Below are 26,154 nucleotides of genomic sequence, written 5' to 3' on the forward strand. Positions count from 1 at the left end.
CACTTCTAAAAAAATACACAGGCATAAATGTACTCAGTGGCATTTTGAGTAAATCACTCAAAAAGCTTATTCCAACCCTGTAAAACACAGCAATCCAAACAGAAAGGTCCAAAAGAATATTTCTTTTCTTACCTGATTCTTTAGAGCTCTTTACCACAAGTGAATCTACCTCTACTGATTTTGGTCTGAGTGGCAATGGTTCAGAGTCTAACTTTGGTTTTGCTACTGGCTCAACTTCAGATTTCGGTCGAAGAGTAACAACTTCTCCATTAGTTCTGTGGTAAGAAAAAAAAAAAACAAAACCTGCCTAGTCAAGAGATGAAATAGATTAAAAGAGAAGAATACCAAGAATTAGAAGCAAACTGAAAAATTATGGTAGATTTTATCTCTTTCTAAAGCCTTGTTTTAAAATCAAGGCTTCTGTAGATCAATCCTACTCCTATGAAAACCAATTTTTCTGTTCCATCTCTTGCAGAGTTGCCAGATGTGCACAAAACCCATGTGAAAATAATCCAGAACTTTTAGGACACACTTTGGCATTTCAGTTCAAAATATTACACTTTAAACAACAGGTGAGCTGAATAATATTTTCACTAATACCTCTTGAAATAATTCAGAAATTGACCCCTTGACATGAAAGAAATCTTCCTATACAGGAAAAAGGGCTGACAAGAACAAGGTATTTCTTGCTGGATATGAAAAAGCCACCTTGTAGCTTTTGTTCTACTATGCATTCCTTCCATATCTGCTCATATCAATTCACAGACAACAAAAACGCCAAGAACAACAATGAAAAAAATCCAAAGTAGTGCAACCCCCACCAAAATAAATAAAAAATAATAGGAAACATTTTCCTTTACATTTCTTACCATCACAAACCCATGCTGACCAGGCCTGATTATCTGGTTGGCCTGTACATGCCATATATAAACTGTGCCCCTTTCATTAATTCACCTCCCAAAGCCTGTAATTTTTATTGCAGTAGAAAAAGAGACAGCAGCCTGATCTTCCTAAAACAATGCTAAAAATTTTCAGACATTTAAATATCTCCAAGATTTAAAGGTTTCAATTATTAAAGGCCCACAGCTTACTACAGACCCTTATTTAACTGCACATGTGCAGCCCTTTAGAACAATAATTATTTTCTAAGCTGCAAAAGAATCTGACTTGTGGTTTTAAAAAAAAAATCTTTACTTGAGAAAGCCTCCAAAATACCAAGTGAATATAACACAATTCTATACTGAAAAGTTATTTAAGGTGCAAGCTCTTTGATGTAGCAGCTTTATTTGCACAAGGCCAATGTAACACAACATCACTTTATCATGGTTCTTTCAAGCCAACATCCCAAAGGGACAGTTACCAGTCAGCTGTTGGTTTACACTTCTGGGTAAAGGCCTAGCAACTGCTGCAGTGGAGACAGAAAGGAAAATTCTATGTGTGGGAGACTGTATGGATGCAAAATTAGCTTTAGTGAAAGTCTCAGACTCATGAGGAAAAATAAATTAAGTCCATCTAAAAGAAGTATTTGTACCTATTTATCCAGTACCTCAAGTGAGAAGGCTCAAGAGTAGAGAATCTGAATGTGGTTCTGTAATAAGTGCTTCCTTCCCCAGGAGTAGACAGGAGCCACAGTGAGTACCTTTAGCACAGGTACCTGTGCTCAATTCTTCCCTTCCATCTATCTTACCCTATACAAAGTGCTCAAGCCTTTAACACTGAGGCAGCTCAAATTTTCAGGGTTTTTTTCAACACAATAATAATTCTCAAGGGCCATGCCCACATTCTTTTACTCCACCCTGTTACTGTAACTACAGCAGCCATCAGATCAGCAATTTCATCGGTGTCATGGTCAATTATGCTCTAATGCTGACTCTGAGATGGATTCAATGTCTCAAATTATTTCAAAGGCCTAAATTCACATCGATAAAGACTTGGAGAAGTAAGACAATGGTAGGTATAAGGCAAAACTTATCCTTGCATCCTTTTCACTCTTAAAGCACACATTTCTTCCCAACTCATCCATGAGGGAAGATCAAACAACAAATCAAACTGAATATACTTGGTGCCAGCAGTTTCAGTCATACTGACTTGGATGCAGATGATGGCAAACCAGGTTTGTCTGGACGTTTTGGGTGCAAAAGCCCTGCTCTCAGTAGGCTGTTGGTCTTGCTTGGAGGAATGGGCTTCTTGGGTGGTACTTGAGGAGCTTGTGGCTTCAAAGGCTTCTGATCCAAAGCTCCTTTTTCATCTGACAAAGGAAGTCACATTTTAAAAACTCATGTTGTCTAGAATTCTTACACTGCTAATCAATTAGAAAGCACCTGCTGTCAGAAATGCCTTCTCTGAAGATCAAAATAAAAAATACATATGCAAGTGTCTTCAATGACACCTTATCAAAACACACAAACTACTTACCTGAGCTCAAAAAGATTTATCTTACAGTAAGATAAATCTTCCTACTGACATGAAACAGTAGTAATAAATTATGGATTCACATTATTGCACTGCAAACGACAGCTAAGAACCAAAAATCTATGTACTGCTTTGTATTTTCTACAAATTCATTTGATTTTCTTTTAAAGAGGTAGGGGTTTTTATTTTGTTGTAACTAGGCATTTTACACACACAAACAGCATAATTTATCTATGGAAGAACGGGAGGAGAGAAATGAATTTTTATCTGAATAGGTGAATTTATTTTATCTAAAGTCTGCCTTTCTACAAAGAGATGGAAATTAGGTATGACTAATACTAAAAAAAAAAATTATTTGTTTAATGACTACATGACCTAACTGAATCCTGCCCAGAGGAGCTGGCATACAACATACAGGACACAGAAAAATTCAAGCTGCTTTATAAGCAATAGTTGAATAGGTTTGAACCCATGTGTCCTAACTCTATCCTGCTGGATAGCCAGAGCAAACCTACTCTTCCCTGTAAAACCATGCCACAGTTCAGTATATACAAAGTAGTGAATATTCTAAAAAATAATTGTTAGGTTACAGCAAAGGGTTACAGTTCTTTACAGTTACTGCCATTATAGGGCAGTAAATCAGTAAACTGGGATGGAGAAAGTGACCTTCAGCTTTGATTCTCCCCATCCTCCCCTTCTGCAATTTGCTTTTAACCAAGTATTGATCTAGTGTGAATTGTTTATATATGCTATGGACCTGGGAGCAGGGCTGGGTATTTGCTTCAGCTCCATGCCAGCAAAGTGCCTGAACTGCCAGGTCTAGGACTGATTTCCTTTGGACAAGTCCTGCAGCCACTGAGCATCCCTCCAACCCCAAAACAGGAAGAAGCCAATGTTCTTTCACAGGAGTATTGGGAAGCAAACAGATCCTAGAGACACTTCTGCCAAATGCATTGCTCAGGGGCAGAACTGTCTTCCTGCTTTGGGACAGGAGAAATGTCCCAAAGGAGGGACAGGAGAGAGAAATAAGCAAAAACAAACTGGCTGCCATCTCCCTGCAGTGTCTCAGCATGGAGCTAAGAGCACAGGATGCTGAAGCAGTGGAAGGATTTGCCACACAGTGGGGCTGCCTGCCCTGTGAAAGCAGCACATCAGCAGCAGCAGCCACTCCTGCCTCCCCACCCAACACACAACACTGCCAGTTTAAACACCCAACACCAGCCAGCACTAACTGCAGATCTATCGGCTTTATTGAAGCTGTGCTGAGCACAAGTTGAGAATTTGCTTTTAAGAGAGTTCATAAACAGGGCAGAAAAAAATGCTGTCATCAAACACTATTCCTGAACTCTCATGTGCCAGTTCTCCCTTCTAATACTCCCACTCAGATTCTGGGTGGCATAGGCATAAAAAATGCCTATAGCTAAGTGGAATAAGTTAATACCAAAGGCCAAGGTTCACCATGAACACAGAAACTGGGCATTTCTGCTGGACAAAATTACATGTCTTTTTTGGATTTTGCTCCTCAATGGAAAAGTTTGTTGGCTAAAAATGAACAGTTTAGTAATGGAAATAAAAGATACAAATCTGAAGACATTTACACTGGGAAAAAATTTCTACATGACACCACTAAGTGTCTTTCACTATAAATACAGAAATACTCACAGAAACTCTACTCTTCATTTTTGATAAATTTTTGATTGCAATTAAAGACAGATTAGTCTCCCAACAGGCATAAAAAATGACATGGTTTGATAGCTTCTGATTAGACCTGCTCAATTATTTTTTTTTCTGAGAACTAGTTACAGAACAATTTCATACTTAATGGGTTCAATTACTAATATTAACAGAGCTATTTTTCCACAAATACAAATGCACTAATAAATGGGCATATCTTCCAGTAAAACACTAGTGCTATCCAAAAAAGTAATACTTGTGACCTGATCTGCAATTGAATCCTTAACAAATTTTTCCTCCTTCATCTCCTGTAGCTGAGTAAAGAAGAGTTCTTTACCTTATGTAATTTTGTAAAAGCTTTCATATTCCTATGTTTTTTGGATGGTGCCACTCAGTATTTTTTCCTACTTTCCTCCACGAACACTTGAGCTTAACTATATTAACACTATAGTCCAAACAGAACCAGTTTAAAATTAAACTGGTTTCAGTTTAGAAGAATTTAAAAATAGCCAGGTGATCAACACCACTGGAATCATACAGTTGATCTTAATTCACACCTGAAGACACTGCTCCAACAGAAAAATTACTGTTTGCTCACACACAGAACAAACAGAACTGACTTCAACAAGTGTTTTTCATATTCAATACCTGAGAGGGTGCCTTGTTAAAATGGGGGTTATAAACACTGCCCAAGGAAGCCAAGAAACCCATCAGGAGCCACACTGGTAGAAATGCTGGTCAGTCACAGTTCTCCATTCACAGGACAGAGTGGTTTTGTAATTTGGTTAAGCTGCAGGATTTCTTCTGCAAGGCCCAACCAACACATTTGTTAAGCTTCTCACTTTTAAACACAATCAAACATTTTCACTTGGCAAGTTTTTTCAAACATGGAAAGAAGCCTTTTAGAATCTGTTTGGGTGACAACAGTAGCTTTGCCTCTGGAAAAAGGCATCCTTTAAATTTTAAGAATAAAGTAGTAAATGTCTCCAAATTCAGTGGAACTTGAAAATATGGAATATATCAAGAATTAACAGGATAAGAAATCTCCATTTCTGAGACTGTAGCATCTATCTAAGGAGTCTTGTATCTGTCCTGTCTAGCTCTTTCAAAATACTTTTGACTAGACTGATTTTTGCAGCAGTTGACCTTTGCCTTTCTAATAACTTACTACTGCTGCTCAAAACTGCAGCCACTACAGTCACAGAACTACACCTTCAGAAATTTAATAGTAACTATGTTACTGGGCAATACAATAACCAATCTTCAGAATGTCATGTAATAACAAGAAATAAAGATTTTAATAGAGTTTAGCAGTTACTCTAACTGCTCCAAAGACATTTTTGTAACATCCAGACATGGCAACTTCAGTAGATGGTTATCAAGGGAGTTTGTATGATGGCTCCTGAACAGAGACCCTATTGCCAGAGCAGCCAAGTCACTATGAAGAAAACTGTCCTTACCTTTTTCTTCTGGCCTCAAAGAAAGGAATTTCTTCTCTCCAGCTGGCAATTCAGATCTTGAAGCTGAATGCAAATGCAAACCACAGACATTTTTCAAAGAGCTTTAATTATCTTGGTCACTAACTAAAAATAAGACTAATGCCAAGTTGTGTCTTCTCTTTTGCAAGGACTGTAACACCGTTTATAAACACTCACTTGAGCCCAGAAAATGGTAAGCCATTGTTAAAATGTTTCCAAAGTAGGCTCCAGCATAATTTTAAAAATATACAGCAATAGCAAAATATATAAAGTATGAAAAGTTAGCTCAAGATGTGACTATGGCTGCATTACTAAGAAATAAAAAACTACTTCTAAATTTTCTTTTGAAGTCATACACTGCTTCTGCAATTTAGTATTTTCTCAAACTATCAGACATGTAGTACATACCTGGACTTTTAACTGGAGGTGGAGGTTTCTTTGGCTTCTGCAAAATGAAGGGGAAAAAACCAAAGTCAAACAAGCAAGCAAGCAGATATTCTCTGTATCCAAGACAGCCTCGTTTGTGTTTTGTTTTGCATACTGTAACGTGGAGCTTGTTTACCAGCTGATTTCAAAGTATTTCACAAAGGAGGCAGTCAATTCAGACAGGAAACACAAAGACCTGGAACAATTCCTCTGATATCTCCCAGACAACCAATTATAAAAATTCAGGAACAAAATTCAGGTCTGTTGAAATTAAATCAGTGCTTCAGCAATGTGCATAAACAGAGGGGAAAAAACCCTAAATCCAGTAATTTCATCTTCTGTAGTCCAAAGAATTACTCTGATCACACTCATTTTGATTTCAATATGTAAAACCCAATCTTAGTACAATGCCAGTTTAAAAGAGTAACCAGGTAATTTTTTGAACCAAAAATGTTCACTTCCACTAAAAACAGATTTCTGAATTGAGTATCAGAGGAATGGCTTCCATTAATTGACTTTTAAATTACAAGTGTAAGAAAAAACTAATAGATGCTGGCAGCATTTGTCTCAAAGACTGCAGTTACATCAAAAACACTGATTTGAGTTCCCTTACCATTAGATTTAAGTGGGAGAGATGGACAAACTATCCCAGCCATCAAAAATGTACAAAATATCCAAAATATCACAATGCAACAGTTTGTACATTGAAATTACTATTTTGAAACAGTTATTCATCACTTTCTGATACACCTGGAAGCAGAATCTCTGTCCTGCTTAAAGGAAACTGGCACCTCCCAGGAGAGATCCCAACCACTCATCCTTGGAAAGTGATTCATTAAATTGCTTTAGAAGAGGGGCCTTTCTGGTTGTACTAAGGACAAGATTCCCTGATAAAATGATACAAAAGCCTACAAAACCACTTGTTCTTCACACAGGCACTGCTGAAACCATACAGACCCTGTGTAACACACCCCCTCCAAAAACACCCTGTACTGGGAATTTTTCAAACATTTGCTATGGATGGATTTCACTTCTGTGCCCCTACAGCTATTGAATAAGCTCTCTTTATTGCAACAAGATTTTATTCTAACATGTAAAATGTAATTAAGCAAGCAGGAGAACCCATATTCAATTTCTTTCTCTGGTTTCAGAGGACACAAAAGCGAGTGTACCTAAGTAACAAGATTCTATTTTCTTTCTTCCCAAGAAAGTAACTACATTATCCAGCTGTGCAGCATTGCTGTCTGTACCAAAAACAATTAAACAGAGTTCAGCATCAACTTGCCATTACACAGTTCTGCTCTGTGTTTTCATGAAGTCAGTATCAAATAGCTGATTATCATCACCAGCCATCCAATGCCTTGAACCTGAAAGCTGCTCAGTGCAAGGTGAATCTCTGTGCTGAGACACTGCACACAAAGCAGAATAAAGGATCAAAGCAGGGAAATGCTGTTTAGGGTAAAAGAATGGTTTTCCCGCCCTCTCTGTAGGAAACAACTCTGTATAGTGAAACAGCAACCCCACCTACCCTCTCTTCTTGTATTTTATGGTGTTTATGCCACCCTTGCACAGCTGAGAATCCATCTGTAAAGAAAATTCTGACTGGGGGTAGGTAGGTTTCTGTGTATGTGAGGCAATTCAGGATAAATGATAAATTAATAACTCCTGATCTGGAGCTGAATCCATTCCACCTGGGGCTGATGTACATTTGGGAATTAAAACAACCATCTTTGCTACACAAATGTGACAGAACCAAAACATCATGCTAATCTCAACAAAAAAACTCCATTGTAAAATGAGGACCAAAATTATAAGATCATTGAGAACCACATGAAAACATGAATTTCTACAGGTTAGTACACAAGATGGTGAAAAAATATTTCTAAATCCTACCCAAAAAATATCCTTCACATACTGCAGCCTACTGCAAGTTTTGACATGGAAAAATCCCAATCACACCCAGAAGGGTCACTCAGCATTTTGTAATTACAGTTACTTAAGGACTTGAGATGGAAAAAACCAACAGCTTATCTCCTTCCTAAACAGTAAGGGTTTAATTTAGTAATCAGTAACATGTAACACCATGCTTTCAGAACTACATCCTTTTCTAAATGACCTGATCATCCTCATTAATTAGAGTTTATCTCAAAAAACATGCCTCACTTTAGTATTTATGGACAAGTTAAACACAAAGATTAATCTTTTCATCTTTCTTCTTTTATACAACTAGGTCAAGATAAAGTTAAAACTGCCACAATTGTAATATTTTAAGCAGCATAATGTGCTGTGACCTCTTTTATTCTCTGCATTTTCATTAATAGTTTTTTGTGATATTAAACAATAGGTGTAAGAACTTACAGGGAAGTCTTTATCTGACTCTTGTATTTGAACAGCAAAGTTATCTGGGAAGACTCCTTCTTTACCATTGAGCTCTCCTCTCCACCAGCCCGGCTCTCCAGTGTCCTAAAACAAACAACAGGTCATTTCAACCAGTATTTACCTCTTCCCCAGAACAGATACAGTTACACAACACCTTCTTCCCTTTTACTCACAACAAAGTAATTGTTTGTCTGAAACCGGCCAACTTAACAAGGGGAAATAGCTACAGATCAGATCAGGTTTGGTCAGTTTTTGCTTGTTTTCTAAAATGCAGGATGAAATTATATTACATCATATAAGATAAGGGTGTAAGGATAAGATCTGCAAAGGGAAGGAAAGTACATAAACCCAGTTAAGACCTAACACACAACATTTGATCTTCTCAGCTTCCTTGACCAGCAAGTTATTCAGTAAATACTCCAAATGTTATTGGCATGATGCACAATTCTACTAAATAAAAGTGATTCTGATGTGATGGATCAGCTCCACTGGTCTGAAAAGGATGAAGAAGCAGAAGAATATACCCCCTGAGAGAAAAAATAACCACACTATGAGAAAATACAGTACTGGATAATTAATTCAGTGGCAGAGAACTCCATTACATGATGTTACTGGATGAAGGCCTCTGTCCATAACAGAAAGTATGATGTTATACTTTACCAGCATAAATAACAGCTTTCCCCTATGCCTCAGATCCAAAAAAATCACAGAAACCTACAATGGTTTGGGTTGAAGGGACCTGAAGGATCACCCAGTTCAAACCTCCTGCCATGGGCAGGGATGTCACTCAGTCTGGACAACTCTTCTTAGCTCCACTTCGAACCAGTGTGTGCTTGGGACAAATTGGTTTAAAAAGACAGAGAGGCAAAAGATTGAGTAGAGATGGGGCAAGGGTTGCTGTGTTTACAAAAGGGCTTCCACAACTACTCATTTCCACTGTATTTATGATCAATGATGCTCATAATAGCAATCACTTAATTCCATAGAATTAAAATTTTAATAAAGAAAAATGTGTTAAGTCTTCTTCAGCAATTGAGCAAACGTTGAAGATTAAACTTTCCACTTTTTTAGGGAAGTCATTATTTCTTAATATAGGCAAGCATATAAACTAACAAAAGACTGCAGAATAGTGCAGGAAAATTAATTATGGGTAGGTTTATTTTTTGTTTAGAACCATCTCTGCACATCAAAATGATCAATCAAAAAGGTGCTTTCAGAATTCAACACAAATGAGAACATTCAACTAAATAATCACATTTCTCTTACAGACAGAAAGTATCACTAATTTCTGTCAGGTTATTCTGAATCCCCAGGGAACAAGAACTGTTTCTGAAGGTAAAGGGGCTGTTTGAAAGCTTTTCCCATTTCCTCACTGAAAAGGCATTTGGTACTGAGTGTACACTGATCCCACTGGCATTTGAGGACCCCAAGATAACTCCCACTCTGGAACAATCTTTGAAGTCATCTGTATCTCCATCAACTGCAGAAGCAAAGAGTTGACTCTCACATGAGAGAAATCAGTCTACAGGAATATCTGCTCCAGCAGACCCTCCTGCTTCTCAATTCATACACAACCTCCCTGTACAAAATTCACCAAAGCCACACACAGGGCCAGAGCAGACCCAACTTTCTTACCTTACTGATTATTTGAATGATCTCGCCTTCTTTAAAGCTAAGTTCATCATTTGAGCCATCATAGGAAAATATTGTCCTGCAATATTCCTTGGCTGGAACAGAGGAGCACAATTAATCTGGATACCGTGGGTAGCAACATTCCTTATAATAGCTCACTTATGCTGGCTGAGAGCTGAGAAATTCACACTATAATCACACTTTCCTTCTAGACCAGCCACCTGAGACTGATTTATGAATATTCAGTGAAAGGAAAAATAAGATTATATAGTTATTGAGCAAAGGAAATAGATCTTTGAGAAGGTAGAAGTATAAGCCCCAAAGCCTTTTTTTTCACAACTTAATTCAAGCACTCTGATTTCAGAGGGAGAAAAGAGGCATTAAAAGTGTAACAGTTAAAATTGTAACACCACATCTACCCCCCCCAATAGCATTTATATATTCAATTCTGAGCTACTTTACACAAAAATGATTTCAAGCTTATTAGAGTTTTTATGTATTTTCTCAAAATTGATCTAAATTTCAAATTTGCAGTCCTAATTAAATACAGGCAGCTATTTTCAAGTGACATCCTTTATTAACATGTAGAGCTACAGAAATTTCAGGCAGCAGACTTCAGAAATTGCGCAGTGAAACCAAGTAACTAAAGCAAAGGCATTCCTTGGCTAAGCACCTGAAACCAGAGCTCATCTGAGCCATCAACTCTCGGCCACAGCCTCTTCTGCAAAAGCAGAAAGAATAATTCTTTTCTTTCCATTTGGAATAGTTCAAAACTAATCCATTTTAAATTGTGGTAAAAATTGAAAAGGCAAGAGGATTTGTTTTCCTTTCCCACACTGGCACAAAAACAACCATGAGAAAGGCCAAAATACATAAACATAGACTTTTTAACCCCAGCACATTTTAACAATTTAGCAGCTAACAAGGTTGCATTTCTGTATCTGACACACTAAGAAAGAGGAAGCAAACAGAAAGGACTCTTCAGCTGCTGCCATAACCTATCAGGTGTTTGGCACTGACAGCACAATGAGCAGCTGCTTCACCCTCCAGTCAAAGCAGCACACCATGAAGTCACAGAATCATCTGCAATTCTTAATGATAGCTTTTGCTGGGTGGCAAGAGAATAAATCAGTTGCAGTCAAACCTTTTTGCTGTTGTTGTGTTTTGTTTAATCAAGATACAAATCTTTAGTTTAAAAATGCACAAATTGTATTCACAAAGAAAAAGGAGTAATAACCACTATGTTAAAATGCCAAAGTATGCCACGCTTAAAGAGATAATATATATAGATTTTGTATCCTAACATAACTGGGGGAAAGAGGGATCAAATTGTGATTATTTTACTTTTTAAAGAAAATATTTTTATATGCTTGCACCGGAGGCCAAAACAAACTTCCAAAACCAGAAGAGTCTCACTGCAAAATAAGCCAACCTAGCCTAAACATTTCAGAGATCTGCGTTTATCTGCTAAGAGATGAACACAGTTTATTTTAAAACCTGATCTCTCAAAACTGAGGATGAGACACATCAACTACATTATGGTCTATATTTAAATATATTTATAAGGAAGAAAAACAATCAGTCTTCCTAAAGATGTTCTCATCTGGTGTCTATAGGTATTACCTACTGATGTTCTCCTACAGCTTCTATTACTGTCATATTTAAGTTCCTCTCTGATATATTTGCTTCTCTGGGAAAGAGACTCACCATGGCTACAGATTAGATCAACTTCCATGCTTTTAGCATGAGATGCACCTGAAACTATTAAAGGAGCTAATACTGAATGCTTTGGGTGTCCAGCATTGAATGTTGGGATTTTTTTCTAGGCAGAGTTGAGTTAATTTTTATGCATATTTTTAGACAAGTCAAATTTCACAATGCTCAGGGCTGCACATTGTCTTGCTGGTTCTTAGAGCAATAGCACTGGAAGGGTTTAAAAGCAAGATGTTGCAGTTTTCTTATTTCTGCAAATTATGCATTCCATAGAAAACAACACACCAAAATAAGGTACTTCCACATAAAACAAAAATATACTTAAAATTACAATACAGAAGTTGACAAAATGTCTGCTCTGGAACCGGGGAAATGAGCAGTCTACACATCACATAATCAAAGTTAATTTTTCATAGGGATTGGCACTCCCACAAGATGTTTTGGGTTGACTTAAAAATATCTCTCTTGATAAAACTGTGCAATTTGGCAGCTAAATGAAGTCATAAATTCTTAAGAGATAAAAAAGAAAAAAAAAAAAAAACAGCATAAACAGAATCACAATGGAACAGGATTATGAAGGGAAGAGACCTCAACATAACCTAAGCACCAACTTTCAGATGCATGCTGCCACCTCCACAGAAAATCCTGAGCCTACAAAGGAACTTGTGTAACCTGGGGACAGAAATTGTGCTGGGAGACTGTTCCATGGAAATAGGTCTCCAGCATCCCATCAGAATCAAACCAGGCAGAAAGTAAACAACATGTCAACAGAAAATTAATGCAAAATGACTGTTGCAATAAAAGTTCCTATCTCAGCCTTATTTTGTTCTGGGAGATAACCCTACAAATGTGGGGTTTTTTTTCTAAAGAAATGTAAGCAAAAATTAGTTTAGACTATTTTGCACTTGCATAACTCCTCAAGGGTACAGAACATTACACAAAACTTCAGTACATGCAGACATTTTAGATTTTAACACCAAAAAAACAAATTGATAACTAAATAGTTCATAAGAAAGGACTACCACATAACAGATGTAAATATCCATCAGCCTTACCTTTTGGTTTACTTTCAGCTTCTGGTTTTATTACTTCAGGTGTGTTTTCAGTTTTTGTTGTACTGGGAAAATGAATTAACTTTGTTCCAGGAGGATGGTTAGGTAATGGCTATATTAAGGAAAAAGAACTTTGTTAACAAAAATTCTTTCGAGTTTTGCTATCAGGCTACGGAAGATACTGGATTTTTCATTAGCTGAGATGATGAAAATTACCATCTCCAAGAGATTTAATGAGTTTTCCCACTAAGTACTTAGCTTATTGTATTTACTTCATTACAGACACGGCAATTAGAGTTTGTCTACTGGTCAAAGAGCACAGCTTTCAAACTGGAAGCTGATCTCAGGATATGGCCAAACATACTTTAGCAATTGTACTTCAGCAGTTCCAGGTGTTAACTCCCATTAGCCTGAATATTGCCTCCTCCAGTACATACAGAAGCAGTTATTTAACAGCTCTGCTCACAGTAACTCTCTGGCCATGCTTACTCTGCAGTGGAATAAGGCAGGGATACTCAGCAGCCATACAGCACTTCAGACAAGCAGTTTTGAACTACTCAGACAAATGAAAGAGAACATGAAAACCCTGTCCCAGCTTCCCTTCACTCGCAGCAGTTTGTACAGAACAGTTCAAGTGTCACTAGAGATTTCTCCTACGTGAAAAAACAAAGAGGCATTGCCACAAGTTTCAGAGTTTAATATCTAACTAAAATAAATTACAGAATATTTAATTTTTCCCCTCAGAAACTTACTGAGCTGCCAGGCAGATTCTGACAGCTTCAGCTGCATCCACCTCTTCACACCCAGAGCTACACAGAATATGACCTTACAGTCAGTACTCACCTGAGCAGCCTTAACAGCATTACTGATATGAAAAGTCCCACTGCCTTTAGTTACTCTGCTCATTTTCATCTACAGTTCAACTTTGCAGATCTTCTACTGTCAGAGAAACTGGATTTACTCTCCTTAGAGCCAGACAATGCCTGTAAGCTGATGTTTGGTGCCTCTGACATACCATAGAAGAAGGCAAGGTCATTTGGGATGTTCCTGCAGTACCTATGCAATTTAACTCTCTCCAGAATGGTATATGAAGGAAGCACTAAAATAACCCTCCTCTGAGATCAAACACCTCCAACATGGAAATAGTTCTCTGCATTTCCCCCTTCCAATGTAAGATGCAATTAGGAATAAGAGAGGAAGTTTAGGCCGACAGGGTATAAATAGCCTGAGCCCATGTGGGATGTTGGGAGAGCTGGAAGGATCTCCTGCAGCAGTATATACACTCTTGGGCCCTTCAGATCCATCAATGCTCAGCCTTCCTGTGCTGAACAGCTTGAATTTTCCAAGGGAAAATAGACCTCTCCTCTACACAGCTTTCTTTTATTTTTCTTACTGTCTTAAAAGACTGACAGTGCTCTCCAAGCATTTCATCAGCTAACGCCAAAGCAAGTTAAGCACAAACCCAAGGAAGCCATCTATTTTTACAAGAGCTTCATGAGAATTATCTCCCTTGGGCTCTCCATGCTGTTCTGTAAGTCTGTCCACCTTTGGGATGACTTTGGCAACAAGTGGAATATTAAGTGCTAAACTAAATTGTTCATTTCTCTGACATTAAGCTATGCAAAACTGTTTTCTCACTTCATTTCCTCTCTTGATGAGAAATGATCTACCAGACAGTTCCAGACAGGCCAACCAAAACTGCACAGCATATGTCACTGCATATATACAGTCAAATAGAACAATTCAAAAGGTCTGAGCAGACTTCCTATTAACTGCACAAGTTTGGAAAGGCTCTTGATATTCCCAAGTGACAAGGCAGACAGTAGGGAGGCATCTTTTTGAATGATCAATCTCATGACAAGAAAGCAAACTGGAAGCTAGGACCTGAAAACCTACTCTAACAGCATTCACATGAACATCACAGTAGTGATCACAGCCTGCCACATCAAGGGACAAAGGGAAGGAATGAGGAGAATTCATGTGACTTCACAGAATCATGGAGAAGTTTGAGCTGGAAGGGACCTTCAGTGACCATCCAACTCCAACTCCCTACCATGAGCATGGACACCGCCCACAGAACCAGGCTGCTCAAAGCCCCATCCAGTCTGGCCTTGAACAATCCCAAAGATGTGGTTAACCATAACTTGTGTGGACAACCTGTTCCAGCACCCCACCTCCCTCACCATGAAGAGCATCTTCCTCATCTCCTCTCTTTTCTTCCTAAGTCTCCCCTCTTTTAATTCAAACCATTGCCCCTTGTCCTCTCATTACAGACCTCAGTAAAAAGTCTCTCTCCATCTATATATATCCATCTATGTATTGAAAGGTTGCAGTAAGGTCTGCCACAGACCTTTTCTAAACAACACCTTCTTTAGGAAGCAACATTCCCTGAGCTTTAAACAGAAGGCAACACACTTGCAACTTTTCCAAATCATCTGATGCTCTGACCAGACCAGAAACAAGCACTACACACACCATGCCATTGCTCTGAGCATCGCTACTAAAGAAAAACACAGTCTCTAATCCTCCCTCCTCCCAGGGACTCACCTCACTTTCTGCCCTACATCAATACAATTATTACCATGGCAGAGGAAAACAAATCACTCACCACAACAGCATTAATGACCATAACCCACAAACAAAAATTGAAATAGACAAAGGTTTTAAAAGCTTTCTTTATCACCTAAGTCAAAACTGGACTATCTCAGCTGCCTTTAATTTACCAAAAGCTGAAAATTCATATATAAGCTCTTGATATAAAAAAAGCTCAAGTTAAAGGACTGAGCATTGTTGCTGTGCTTCCAAGGAGTATGAGCACTCTTGAGTTCAGATCAAAATAAAATTAAAACAAAGAATAAAAGGGCTCCTTTTCCCACTCAACCATAAAAAATGGGGAAAAGAAAATGCAAAATCCTAGAACTGCATTTCTGTGTAAGGCTTATAGGCTTACACAACCAGTAATTTATGAAGCTTGGCAGCACTCACTGAAGGTAATGGCAGCTGACACCTAGAAGAGCAGTCTCAACATCTACCAAAACTTGAGAAAAAAACCCAAATAAGCCAAAACAAAAAGAAATGCCAAAACATTCCTCGTTTTAAAAAACAAATTTAAGTCTACCAATATAAGTTAATCTTCTCCTAGACTATACATAAAGTCTGTTACAAGGTGAACCAGAGGGACCTCACACTGCAGATGTGATTGAGATGCCACTGCGTCTTTCACCACATGGCTCTGAAAAGAGAATTTATGTATCAGCTTGGTTTTTAGTCTCTAATGATTTAAATACCAAGACATTTGAATAGACCTTTTGGAATCAATGTTAAATACAACTTACTGTGAAACATATTCAAGGAGATTTGTTTTGTTTTATAGGCAAGCGCCCTATGAGAGGGTAATGGTCAGATTCCACATCTCCTAAATTATTGTTACAGGAAATCTCAAAAGAACAACATGTACCACTACAAACCTTATCTTGCTTTTTATCTTCTGATTCATTACTGGATAATCTTGTTTTAAGTTTCACTGAGCCTTCCTTAAAGATATCTCCAAACCCAACACCTCGGATTTTCTTTGGCTGTGCTGGTCCCAAAGCAGGTTCACTCCCATTTCCTGGAGAGGTCACAGGTGAGGTAGGACTATTGAAAACAGGCTCTGAAAATAAAATAAGAAAGGGAAAACTATTTTAAAAGCTGAAATTATTTATTTGCTCTTCTGGGAAAAAAGCGGAAGCAGCACAGCTTTGTGCACTGCTCCTGATAAAGAGCTTTTCAAGGAACACCGCTGTACCTGTAATACCTCACATTTGTTCTCATTTCATATTTAATGTAAGACCAACTTAAATCACACCAGTTTTGTCCTGATTACTCTGGCAACTAAGTCAACAGCTCACTAATATTCTTGCTATTTCAATTATCACTCAGGCTCCACAGCCTGTTAACATCAGTGTTTTCCATTAGTTTTATGAAACACTGCTTATGCACTCTCTGAAAATGGCATTTTAGTCCAACATTTAAAAGCTTCTCATTTGAACAGCTACAACCACAGAAAGCAATAATCAATAAAGGTCCATAATGAATCCAAACATGTTTCAACTGTCACAGGAAAACAGTGTATTTCAGTGGCAGAGTGATGCCTCTCAAGGAACCAGAGAGACATTTTCCTACTGCTCAAAATGCTCCAAGCATTCAAACCAGATACAGTTGTTGGAAATTAATCACTGCTGGATAATTCAACTATTTACAATTCTTTTAATCTTTCCCTTTTAAGGGACAGCATTTATCCACCCCCCAGAAATGTATTTCAGAGAATAACTTAATTTTGTTGCTAAGAGTTTTGCAACTTTTTTTAAGAAGTTTTTAAATTATGGTTAGATCTGTTAAAGTCCACAAATTAGTATACATAGTCAAGCAACTTTTGCATGCAGAATTCCAGGAGACAGCCATGTGAAAGCAGACAGCTTTTATAAACCAAAGTCAAAATGGCCTCCATGTCTTTTACTCTTTGGGTCAAGTTCTTTTCAGCCCATGCAGGCCTGTGAACAGCAATAAAGATTAAAGCCTCTTCCTCCTATCATTAATTTAAGATATTTTGATGGTACCGTGAAGCTAAGCTCTCTTGACTTCAGTCGCTCACCTTTTGTCTACTCAGATGCTCTTTATTTAGTTATATCCCCCTCATATCTCATAGGACAGCTAAACATCCCTTTGGTGGGCAAAGTCCAGGCTGCACCTTTGAATGACCACAAGTAAGTGAAAGGAAGTTACTGTTTCCCAAGAGTGAGGAGGGAAGCAAAAGGTACTCCAGACCCTGACTGTGAAAGTACTGAGCATTAAATACAACCCTGGGGGATGAGGGGCTGAACACACCAACTTGTTAGGTACTGACAGGAAATACAATTACTTCAAATTACTGTGCAGTGTCACTGATCTCAGAATTCAGGAAATAAGATCAACATATACCCATTTGTAAATTCACTGCACCAGACCCCACTAAACTGAGAGGACTTGACCTCCAAGGAAACAGCCACTGAGCTATCTGGGACTGCTCAAGTCAAACTTTTATTTTACTACTACTGTGATTTCCACAATTTCCAAAAAAAAAATTCCAAGCCAGGCTCTTCCCTATATCTGAGCAAGACCTTGTTTGAAGCAATCAGTACTGGACACCATGTAAATGAGGGTGCGCATTACCACAAGGTAAACAAAAACAACCTGTTTTTCTCGAATGTTAGACCACTGTCTTTTAAAAATCAATTAACACCTGCTATGATGTTCCCAAAAAACATTCCTGTTTCAGCAATACCATATCACAAGTCCCCTTCAAATTGATCTTCACAGATTTAAATGTTTCTAAAGTGCATTTTCAAGGGAACAGAGTAATTGCCTGTAAAGCACAGACCTGATCTGTTCAGCCACAGAGCATCTGCTTCTGCCCCAGCTATACAGTCATGGCCAGAAAAAGACAGCCAAATGTAAATCCTGCCTTAAAAACATCTTACTGTTAGATGAAAACATAATCTAAGGCCTAAGAAGTGGGATCTGTCACGGTCATATTTACTGAAAAATCCCTTCACCAGGATTTCTTCTTCTGGCAAGCTGAGAAGCCTCATAAAAGAATGAAAACAATAATTATCTGACTGCTGTTCCTGTGTTTGGAATGTGGTCTGGACATTGTTTACCAACAGGTGCATGTTTGATTGGTTTCCTGTGAATTGTTTTTACTTAATGACCAATCACCATCAGCTGTGCTGGACTCTGAGGAGTCAGTCACGAGTTTTTCATTATCATTCTTGTTAAGCCTTCTGTCTGTATCCTTTCTCTTTCTTTGGTATAGTTTTAGTATAGCATTCTTTAATATAATATAATACCGTAAAATAATAAATCGGCCTTCTGAGAACATGGAGTCAGATTCCTCATCTCTCACCTCATCCTGGGGACCTCACAAACTCAACAGGGATCTCCTTCCTTGGACTTATTTTAAGTTGAGGCTCTCCACACTGTTTTGATTCCCAAATGACTTGGTTAAACACTTGAATTTTCTGTTTTAGAGAGCTCATGTCTGTGAGAATAAGACTGAAAAAAGCTATTAAACAAAAGATTAATTTTATATCCAAGTAAAAAAAATATCAACTTTGAATATGATAAAATTTCTAGTGATAAAGTGTATACCACAGATTTGCAAGATTAAGACTTTGACTGCCATTTTATTATGAGTGAAAATGGGAGCAGACCTGTATCCTCATATTCAGCATTAACACTTTCTGGAAAGAAATGGGAACATCATTCTTAGGAAGATTGAATTCTTTACAACTTTGTTGTACTTTAACCATAATACCCCATATTATACCAGAAATCAAAAATTACTTTGCTAAAAGTTTGCAACAAACAGAACACTACCTGTGTCATCCAGAGCATCCTGTGTTTCGCCATCATCCATGGATTCCAATTCTTTCACAAAGTTTGAAGGAAACATCCCTGCCTTGCCATTTAGCATTCCACTCCACCATCCCTCTTCTACCTGTATAGAAATATTTTGCACATTACCAATGGAGCAAAAGGAAATTCCTTTCAATTCCATACAAACTCCACAACCAGCTTTGGGGAAAGTTCAAATTATCACGATTTCTTTATACAGAAACCTACCAAACATGTAGAAGTATTAGACAAAAAGAAGAGGAAGAAAACAATTTAATGTTACTAGTATCACTACAGCAATCATCCTAACAGGAGATTAGGCCCATTCCAGTTAATCCCGAAAAGCAGAAAAATGTTCATCAACTTTCTCAAAACAGACTAAGAGGCATTGCACATTTAACATAACAAAGAAGTATTAAACTGTTAATGAAATGCAGATGAAACTTTGAGTCTGTGTGTCCATGGAAATTTTTATGTGCTCTTGCTGTCTTTTCCTCTGTCTTGTCCAGTTTCCACCAATCCTGCTCCAACTGGCCTCATATCCACAGGGCAGCTTCACACAACTTTGACCAAAAGATGAGTTTGAAAGATTAAATTTCTACAGATTATGTAGGGTAGAACACAGAAAGGTCCTTAAGGACATCAGAGAAATAGAAAATTAAGCTCTCCACTCCATCTAGAAGAAGGCTGAACAACACAGCCTGGCCCTACATACACCACAGGGGCAGGGACCTGCCCCAACCTCACCAAGTCCACAAGGATTTTGTGGAGTTACACCACACTCCTAAGTCTAGCAACATATTGGAAAGTTTATCAGGAATACCACACATGGTCTAAAGCAGAACAAGTAAAAGCAGGGCAGGAAGAGGTGATGGGGTAAAATGATACCAAAGGACTAAAAATTGTGCCCTTTGAATTTATGAACAGTTTTTAAAATGTCATAAATGAATTCAGTTTATTTACCTAATGAGCACTAGTTAAAAACTATAATGGAGATAAATTTTCAGAATCTTTTACTTAGGTTGCCCTGTTTTGAGGCTGGAAAGCTGTTTTTAAGAAAGGAAAGCAAGAGGAAAAGAAAAAAGCCAACCAAGCAGCAGCTGGTTGCATTATCTTTTTATAGCCTGGCTTTTTAGGTCACTATGCCTGACACACAGGCACAGTTTTTAAATGCCAGTCCACCTCCAGGCAAGCAGAGCCCAAGGAGAACCTGGCAGCTGCAGACACAGGCAATGAAAAGAGCACTGTTGTTTTTAAAGGCATCCTGGTGCGAAAATACAGCTTTGTTGTGGATGGTTCAAACTCAGAGACTGGGCCTCTGAAAAAATCTTAAGCACAGATTTCTGACAAGTGCTGCCCAGGCCCTGGCACCTCAGGTTTGATGGAACACATAACAGAAAATTAAAATATAAATGCCTTGACTCACCCACGCCACTCACTCAGGAGCCATGAGAAAGGGACTTTTAATGGTTACAATACAGAAAGTGACCTGAGCATCCATTTATTCTTCTGCCAAGAGATGTGGTCAGCAAAGCACTTTACAGCAAAGCAAAGTGATGCCAACTCAGAGGCACACAGGAACAAACCCAAAATTTCCTGGGCACACTCACTCAGCCTCCTCACCATACTGCCTTTATATAAACCCCTGACTAGACACAAACTGCATTGCCAGAAAAGGTTTCTTTCATCAACATTATGACACAGGCTAAAGAAGCTCTCCATGTTTTGGTGGAGAACATCTGCACATCTGTTAGCAGCAGCAACACAGATGACAATTTCTTAACCCTTCTCCTCCATTCCAAAATATTATCATATGATCCAATTTCCACAAGAGGGAGATACAGCTCTGGTACACACACCAGAACTTTTTTTTCAGCATGAATCCCATCAACTTATTTGTACAAAAAACGCAGACTTGCAAAGAAAAAATGGGGAAGAAGGCTGAAATAAGCAGCTTTACCAATCTGTTGTGTTTTTCTTTTTTTTTTTCTAAAAATTTCCGTAATGATGTTATATGACATTTTATTTTGCTTGAAAAAAAACAGCATGCAAATAGTACAGCTATAATACTACAAAAATAAATCTGCTATTTAGTGCTGCTCCTGACAGGACAGAGGGAAAGATATAAAGGAGAAACAAAGGTTTTAGAGCAATGACAGTCACCATGTGCACTCTGTGCATGTTCTTCATGAGTAAAACCCATGTGACTTTCTAGAAACAAAAAGCGCTGTGGATTCAGCCAGCACATTGCACAATTTTCTTCCCAAAAAGTTACTTCTGCTCTCTTCAATATCAACCATTTAATTTCTGAACCCATTTGCCTTCACCTTTGATTTCATGATCAGTGGTGTCATGTATATCAACTCAATTTACAAAAAGCACTCAAGGGCTAAATATTTAATTATTCTCAAGTAACTGATAGAGCCAATCCCCCTCACAGAGCTGATTTTACCTTATTCTCTCCACAGAAAGAGGTGACCAAACAATTTTTCCTTGAAGTAAAAGTTAAAAGTCATCTGCATGCACAGAAACAACACCTTTTACATATAAACATAAAGAAGCAAACTATCTCACAGTAGGGAGGACAAATTACTAAGACAAGTTATCCCAGCATATTGCACAACCCATGGACAGTATTTTCTACCATTCTTTACATTTCTGGTCCCATCAGTACAGTTTCATGAAGCAGACAGACATAGTCTACACCTGTCAGGTCTTTTCTACATCACCATGAAAAGAGTGTACCAACGGTTCTGTGACCATACTAAGCTGCATTATTTTTCTATCAGGAAGCATTTCCCTAAAAATTTGTCAAACAAGTAGCAAAGACTGGGTACTACAAAAACATATTTTCAAATCATTAAAAAAGGAATTAGCATGGCAACTAACAGAAAAAAATCTAAATAATAAAATATAATCCACACTTCCTTAAGAAACCAGATGAGGAAACGCCGATTTTTTTATTCTGTTTGGCTACTTGGCCATCTCTGGTACATGACACCACATACCCCTCTGAAAATAATTCCAGATGCCAACACATGCAAGCAAAGAGTTGCTTCCACAATAGTTCACTGCATGTGCTCTCTCATGAATGCTTACACTGGACCATCCAGCCACAGCTGCCAGTGCAGGCACCATCCACAAATTAAACTGCTGAGGTTACCCAGGAACACTCCTCAAAAAACACCCACACACAAAGGCATTTATGAAACTGTGAGTTTAGAGAGCAGGTTTTGCAAGTCACCTGCTCTGTTTACTCTCAGATATTAAATTCTGGAAGTATTAGTGCAAATGCATCTAAGGACATAGTTTTTTCCTTGCTGAGAAAATGGAAGAGCCCTTCCTGGCAACTGCCAGGTTAGCACTCTCTTCCAAAGAGGGTCATGCACATGAAAAACACAGTCTCATAAAGCTACTTAAAAAGCACCACCAACAACACATGGCTAGAAAGAAAGCTTCACTCTCCCTCCTCAGAGCCTCAGGGAGGAAGAGATGGCACCAGGGAAGGTCAGAGCCTGCTGTGCATAAGTTTCCCACTGAGTTCTAAAAATGTTCCTTCCACAATCACTCTGATCTTTCCCACAGCTTCCCTGACAGATTTCACATTTGAAAGAGACACTCCTCTGACACATACAAGCTTCTCACCACTGCTACTGCATGGAACAGACACCAAGGAAGCACATGGGTAAGAAAAGATAAGAAACCACCACTCCAATTCAATGGGTTTACAAGAGAACTTGAAAATGACAAATCAAGTCAAATAACATTTTTCACCTGTACCAATTTGGAGTATGTCTGCCTAAAACCAAGGATCACACAGACAGGGCCAAAGAACTGTAAAACCCTTTCAAAAAATGAATCTGTGTAATAGATCACAATTTATTACTGTGATGATAAAATATTTCTCTAAACATCTAGCATTCATAGTTTTAGTATTAGATCCTGAGAGAAAAAACTCCAGAATTATTAATTTTAGCTGCAAAAACACTACTTCCCATGCTATTTTCCCCGACATGCTTGCAATACAAATAATCAGCCAAAAAAGTGGTTTGACTCTCAGCATATGAATAGCCAGCTCTGTAGAACAGCTTACCTCATCAATGATGTCAATCACATCCCCCAGCTTGAGCTCCAGCTCATCCTCATTCTGTGGGATGTAGTCGAAGAGCACTTTGCACTGCCGCTTCTTGGACCCTGATCCAAGGGAAACACCAGAAGTAAGAACACTCATAAAGGAGAGCCATCCTTTCCTACACCCTGCTCCTGAAGACCCAGAAACCATTCCAAATAGCTATGTAGCTTTTGATCCTGATTTTGTGGTTTGCTCGGGTCACCTTAGGCTAGGGAGCCATGGTTCTGATAAACGAACACTATACCAATTACCAACCTGCTATAAAAAGCATGTTGACACAAGCAAGTCAGGTAAATCCCCACTACAGTGATTTCTCAAGCTATTTCCCAACCAAAATTTGCAGGAATGGCAATCACTGCCAGTTAGTATCTACTTGGAAGAAAATGTGCAAGTTTGAGCTTCCAGTCCTTAAGTAATCCTGAAAGCAGGAACAACTTTTGTTATGCACCAGACTGGAGAGCTCACAGACCTTCTGGCCTCTAACAAGAACCTTGCTAACCACAGCTCTGAGGTAATGCCAACATTTGCTGGGCTCATATTTAAAAATCTGAACTCATTTTTATCTGTGAATTAAAAAAACCCCTACCTTTTCTCAGTGGCATCTAGTAATGGCATCTAGTAATTCAAACTGTCAATTAGCAGTCCTCGACAAAGGCAAGATTAAAATCAAGTGCAGTTTTTAGCTGTTTGCCCCATACCATTAAAGCACTGCAGACATTAAAAAGGCAAAATGACATCCTGAGAGGGGAGAGCACTGAAGTGGCTTCTGAGAACTCAAGCCCTGCAGCCACAGTGGTGTGAACCCACACTGCCTAATTACTCTGCACATATCCTGAAGCGCTACTCCTGCTAAACCCAGACAGTTTATGCACTTCTCCTTCAAACAAGAGGCCATGCCTTCAGACCTTTCCCACAACAGAGCAGCCAGCATGCTTTTGAAAACAATTATCATCTTGAGCTATGACCCATGCATGCTCCCTATCCTCCTCAAAAACAATCTGCCACAGTTTAAATGAAAATATCAATCAAAAGCTTGAGGTGGTAAAGCCTAAGCTTACAGGAGCTGTGTGATTTCCATGCTCTCTCTCTTAGACTTTGAACTCCTTCCACACTCAAGCTTCAGCAATTAAGATTAGCTGTGTAAAAACATTTCAAAACACAGACACTGCCTCCAAGATTGATCCTTGTCTTTTAACAGCACTGTTCAAAGTCCAGAGCAAGGCATTCAGAAAACCACACCCAGCATTCTCAGTACAAAACAGGCCAGGCATCAAGCATCTAAAATTTCTGAGAGAGGCCTCACCAAATCAAGAATTTTCTACATGCTGGTATATGATCTATGCAAGAAACAAATAAACCAGAAGTATGAAGCTTTATGAGTTATTTCTAGTAACACATAATTGCCCACATAATATACCCTGCTTTTACCTCCACTGGAACTCATGCATGAGCCCAGAGGGATTGTTCAGTTCAGAGTAATTGCAATAAATGGTTCAATAGCCTTTACTGCCTCCTGCAGTGCTTTCAAGGCTTCTGTTTGGTAGGAGATTAACTGATACCAAAAAAAGGCAAATTTAAAAGTCACTGTCATTTGGCATAAATCTGATCACAGTGTTCCTTTTCATACTGCAATTATATCTAAATGGGAGTGGGAGGGAACCCATGGATGCATTTCACATCCAGAAACCTCCCTCTCCTCTGAGGTCTGTTTCCAGCAACACAATTTAGGAAGTACTGCCTCCCATTTTTGAAAATCCCTAGAATAACCCAGGAAAGGAACCTGTCCTCTCAGAGAACAGAACTCCAGCTTCACGTGCTGCTGCAGGACTGCTGGGCTGGCAGCCTGCAGGCAATTCTGTGCCTTCCCAAAACAACTTGTCTGGCTTCAGGTTTTGTTTGTTTTGTATAGGGTAAACCAAATTTAGCTCTTTGTTGCTGTTACACAGCACAACTTCTGTATTTTCTTTCTGCTAAACACAGGCAGACATCTAACTGATAGGAATTCTGCCTGCAGCTTACCACCCACCTGACACAAAAATACCTGAATTCAGGGAGAGCTCCATGAAAGAAACTTAACTCTGTTTTTAACATTGTAAACCTCATTTCAGCAAGTGAAAAGCCAGAAACACACAGACAACTTAGCTCTAGAAAGCAAGTGATTGCCCAGGCACATAGCAAACAGGATCTGCAGGAGCTGTTCAAACAGTCTTCCAGGAAAAAAAGAACAGCAAGTGAAAGGTAAAGGCACAGACTGTCACTGCAGCAGGTAAACAGCTGTGTGCCTAAAGGGAAGCGCTTGAACACCATTTTCTCCAGAAGGATGAGAGTAGCCAGAGCCCTGCAAAGAAACCAAGCTGTACCTTCTACCCTGGCCACAGCCACCAGCATGAGGATGTGACATGGAAAATATGGGAACATTCCAGGGTTAAGGTGACCAGAACAATAGCTGACAGCTGAACTGGTATGAGATCACGTTCACAGAATCCTACAGTATCTCCAGGTGGAAGGACCCATAAGAGCCTGGCTGTATTTATCTAGGGCCAGCATTAATCTTTCAGGTTATATTTTTTCCAAAGTCTGCTGTGTAAACACCCAACAGGCACCTACACGCTTTTGCCAACATGCAAACACAGATCAGAGTCACTAAAAAGTGATTTTAAACCCTTAGTTTCCTGGAACAAAGTCTCAAAAAATTTGTAAAGGTGGTGGTGGTCCTGTTCCAGGGTTTCAAACAACAACTAGTGGAATATAAGCAAAACCACAAAGCATAAACATGCCAGAACCAGTAAGTTCTGAACTTTATTAAAAAGCAAGCTTAAATCATAAATGCCTTCAAAACCTT

General features: G+C 38.7%; 1 protein-coding gene across 1 annotated transcript in view; it reads right to left on the minus strand.

Moving 5' to 3' along the window:
* The window catches only part of CD2AP (CD2 associated protein), a 56,612-nt gene that overhangs the window by 12,078 nt on the left and 18,380 nt on the right, over nucleotides 1-26,154 (minus strand). Inside the window, exons 4-13 of the mRNA XM_031066712.1 lie at nucleotides 23,274-23,374; nucleotides 19,163-19,283; nucleotides 16,234-16,418; nucleotides 12,770-12,878; nucleotides 10,005-10,096; nucleotides 8,349-8,453; nucleotides 5,973-6,009; nucleotides 5,547-5,609; nucleotides 2,089-2,248; nucleotides 133-275 (exon numbers count right to left, since the gene is read on the minus strand). Coding sequence (XP_030922572.1) covers nucleotides 133-275; nucleotides 2,089-2,248; nucleotides 5,547-5,609; nucleotides 5,973-6,009; nucleotides 8,349-8,453; nucleotides 10,005-10,096; nucleotides 12,770-12,878; nucleotides 16,234-16,418; nucleotides 19,163-19,283; nucleotides 23,274-23,374 — 1,116 coding nt within the window. The remainder of the gene's footprint in view (nucleotides 1-132; nucleotides 276-2,088; nucleotides 2,249-5,546; nucleotides 5,610-5,972; nucleotides 6,010-8,348; nucleotides 8,454-10,004; nucleotides 10,097-12,769; nucleotides 12,879-16,233; nucleotides 16,419-19,162; nucleotides 19,284-23,273; nucleotides 23,375-26,154) is intronic.

This window comes from Geospiza fortis, unplaced genomic scaffold (genome assembly GCF_000277835.1).
Source record: "Geospiza fortis unplaced genomic scaffold, GeoFor_1.0 scaffold98, whole genome shotgun sequence".
Taxonomy (NCBI): domain Eukaryota; kingdom Metazoa; phylum Chordata; class Aves; order Passeriformes; family Thraupidae; genus Geospiza; species Geospiza fortis.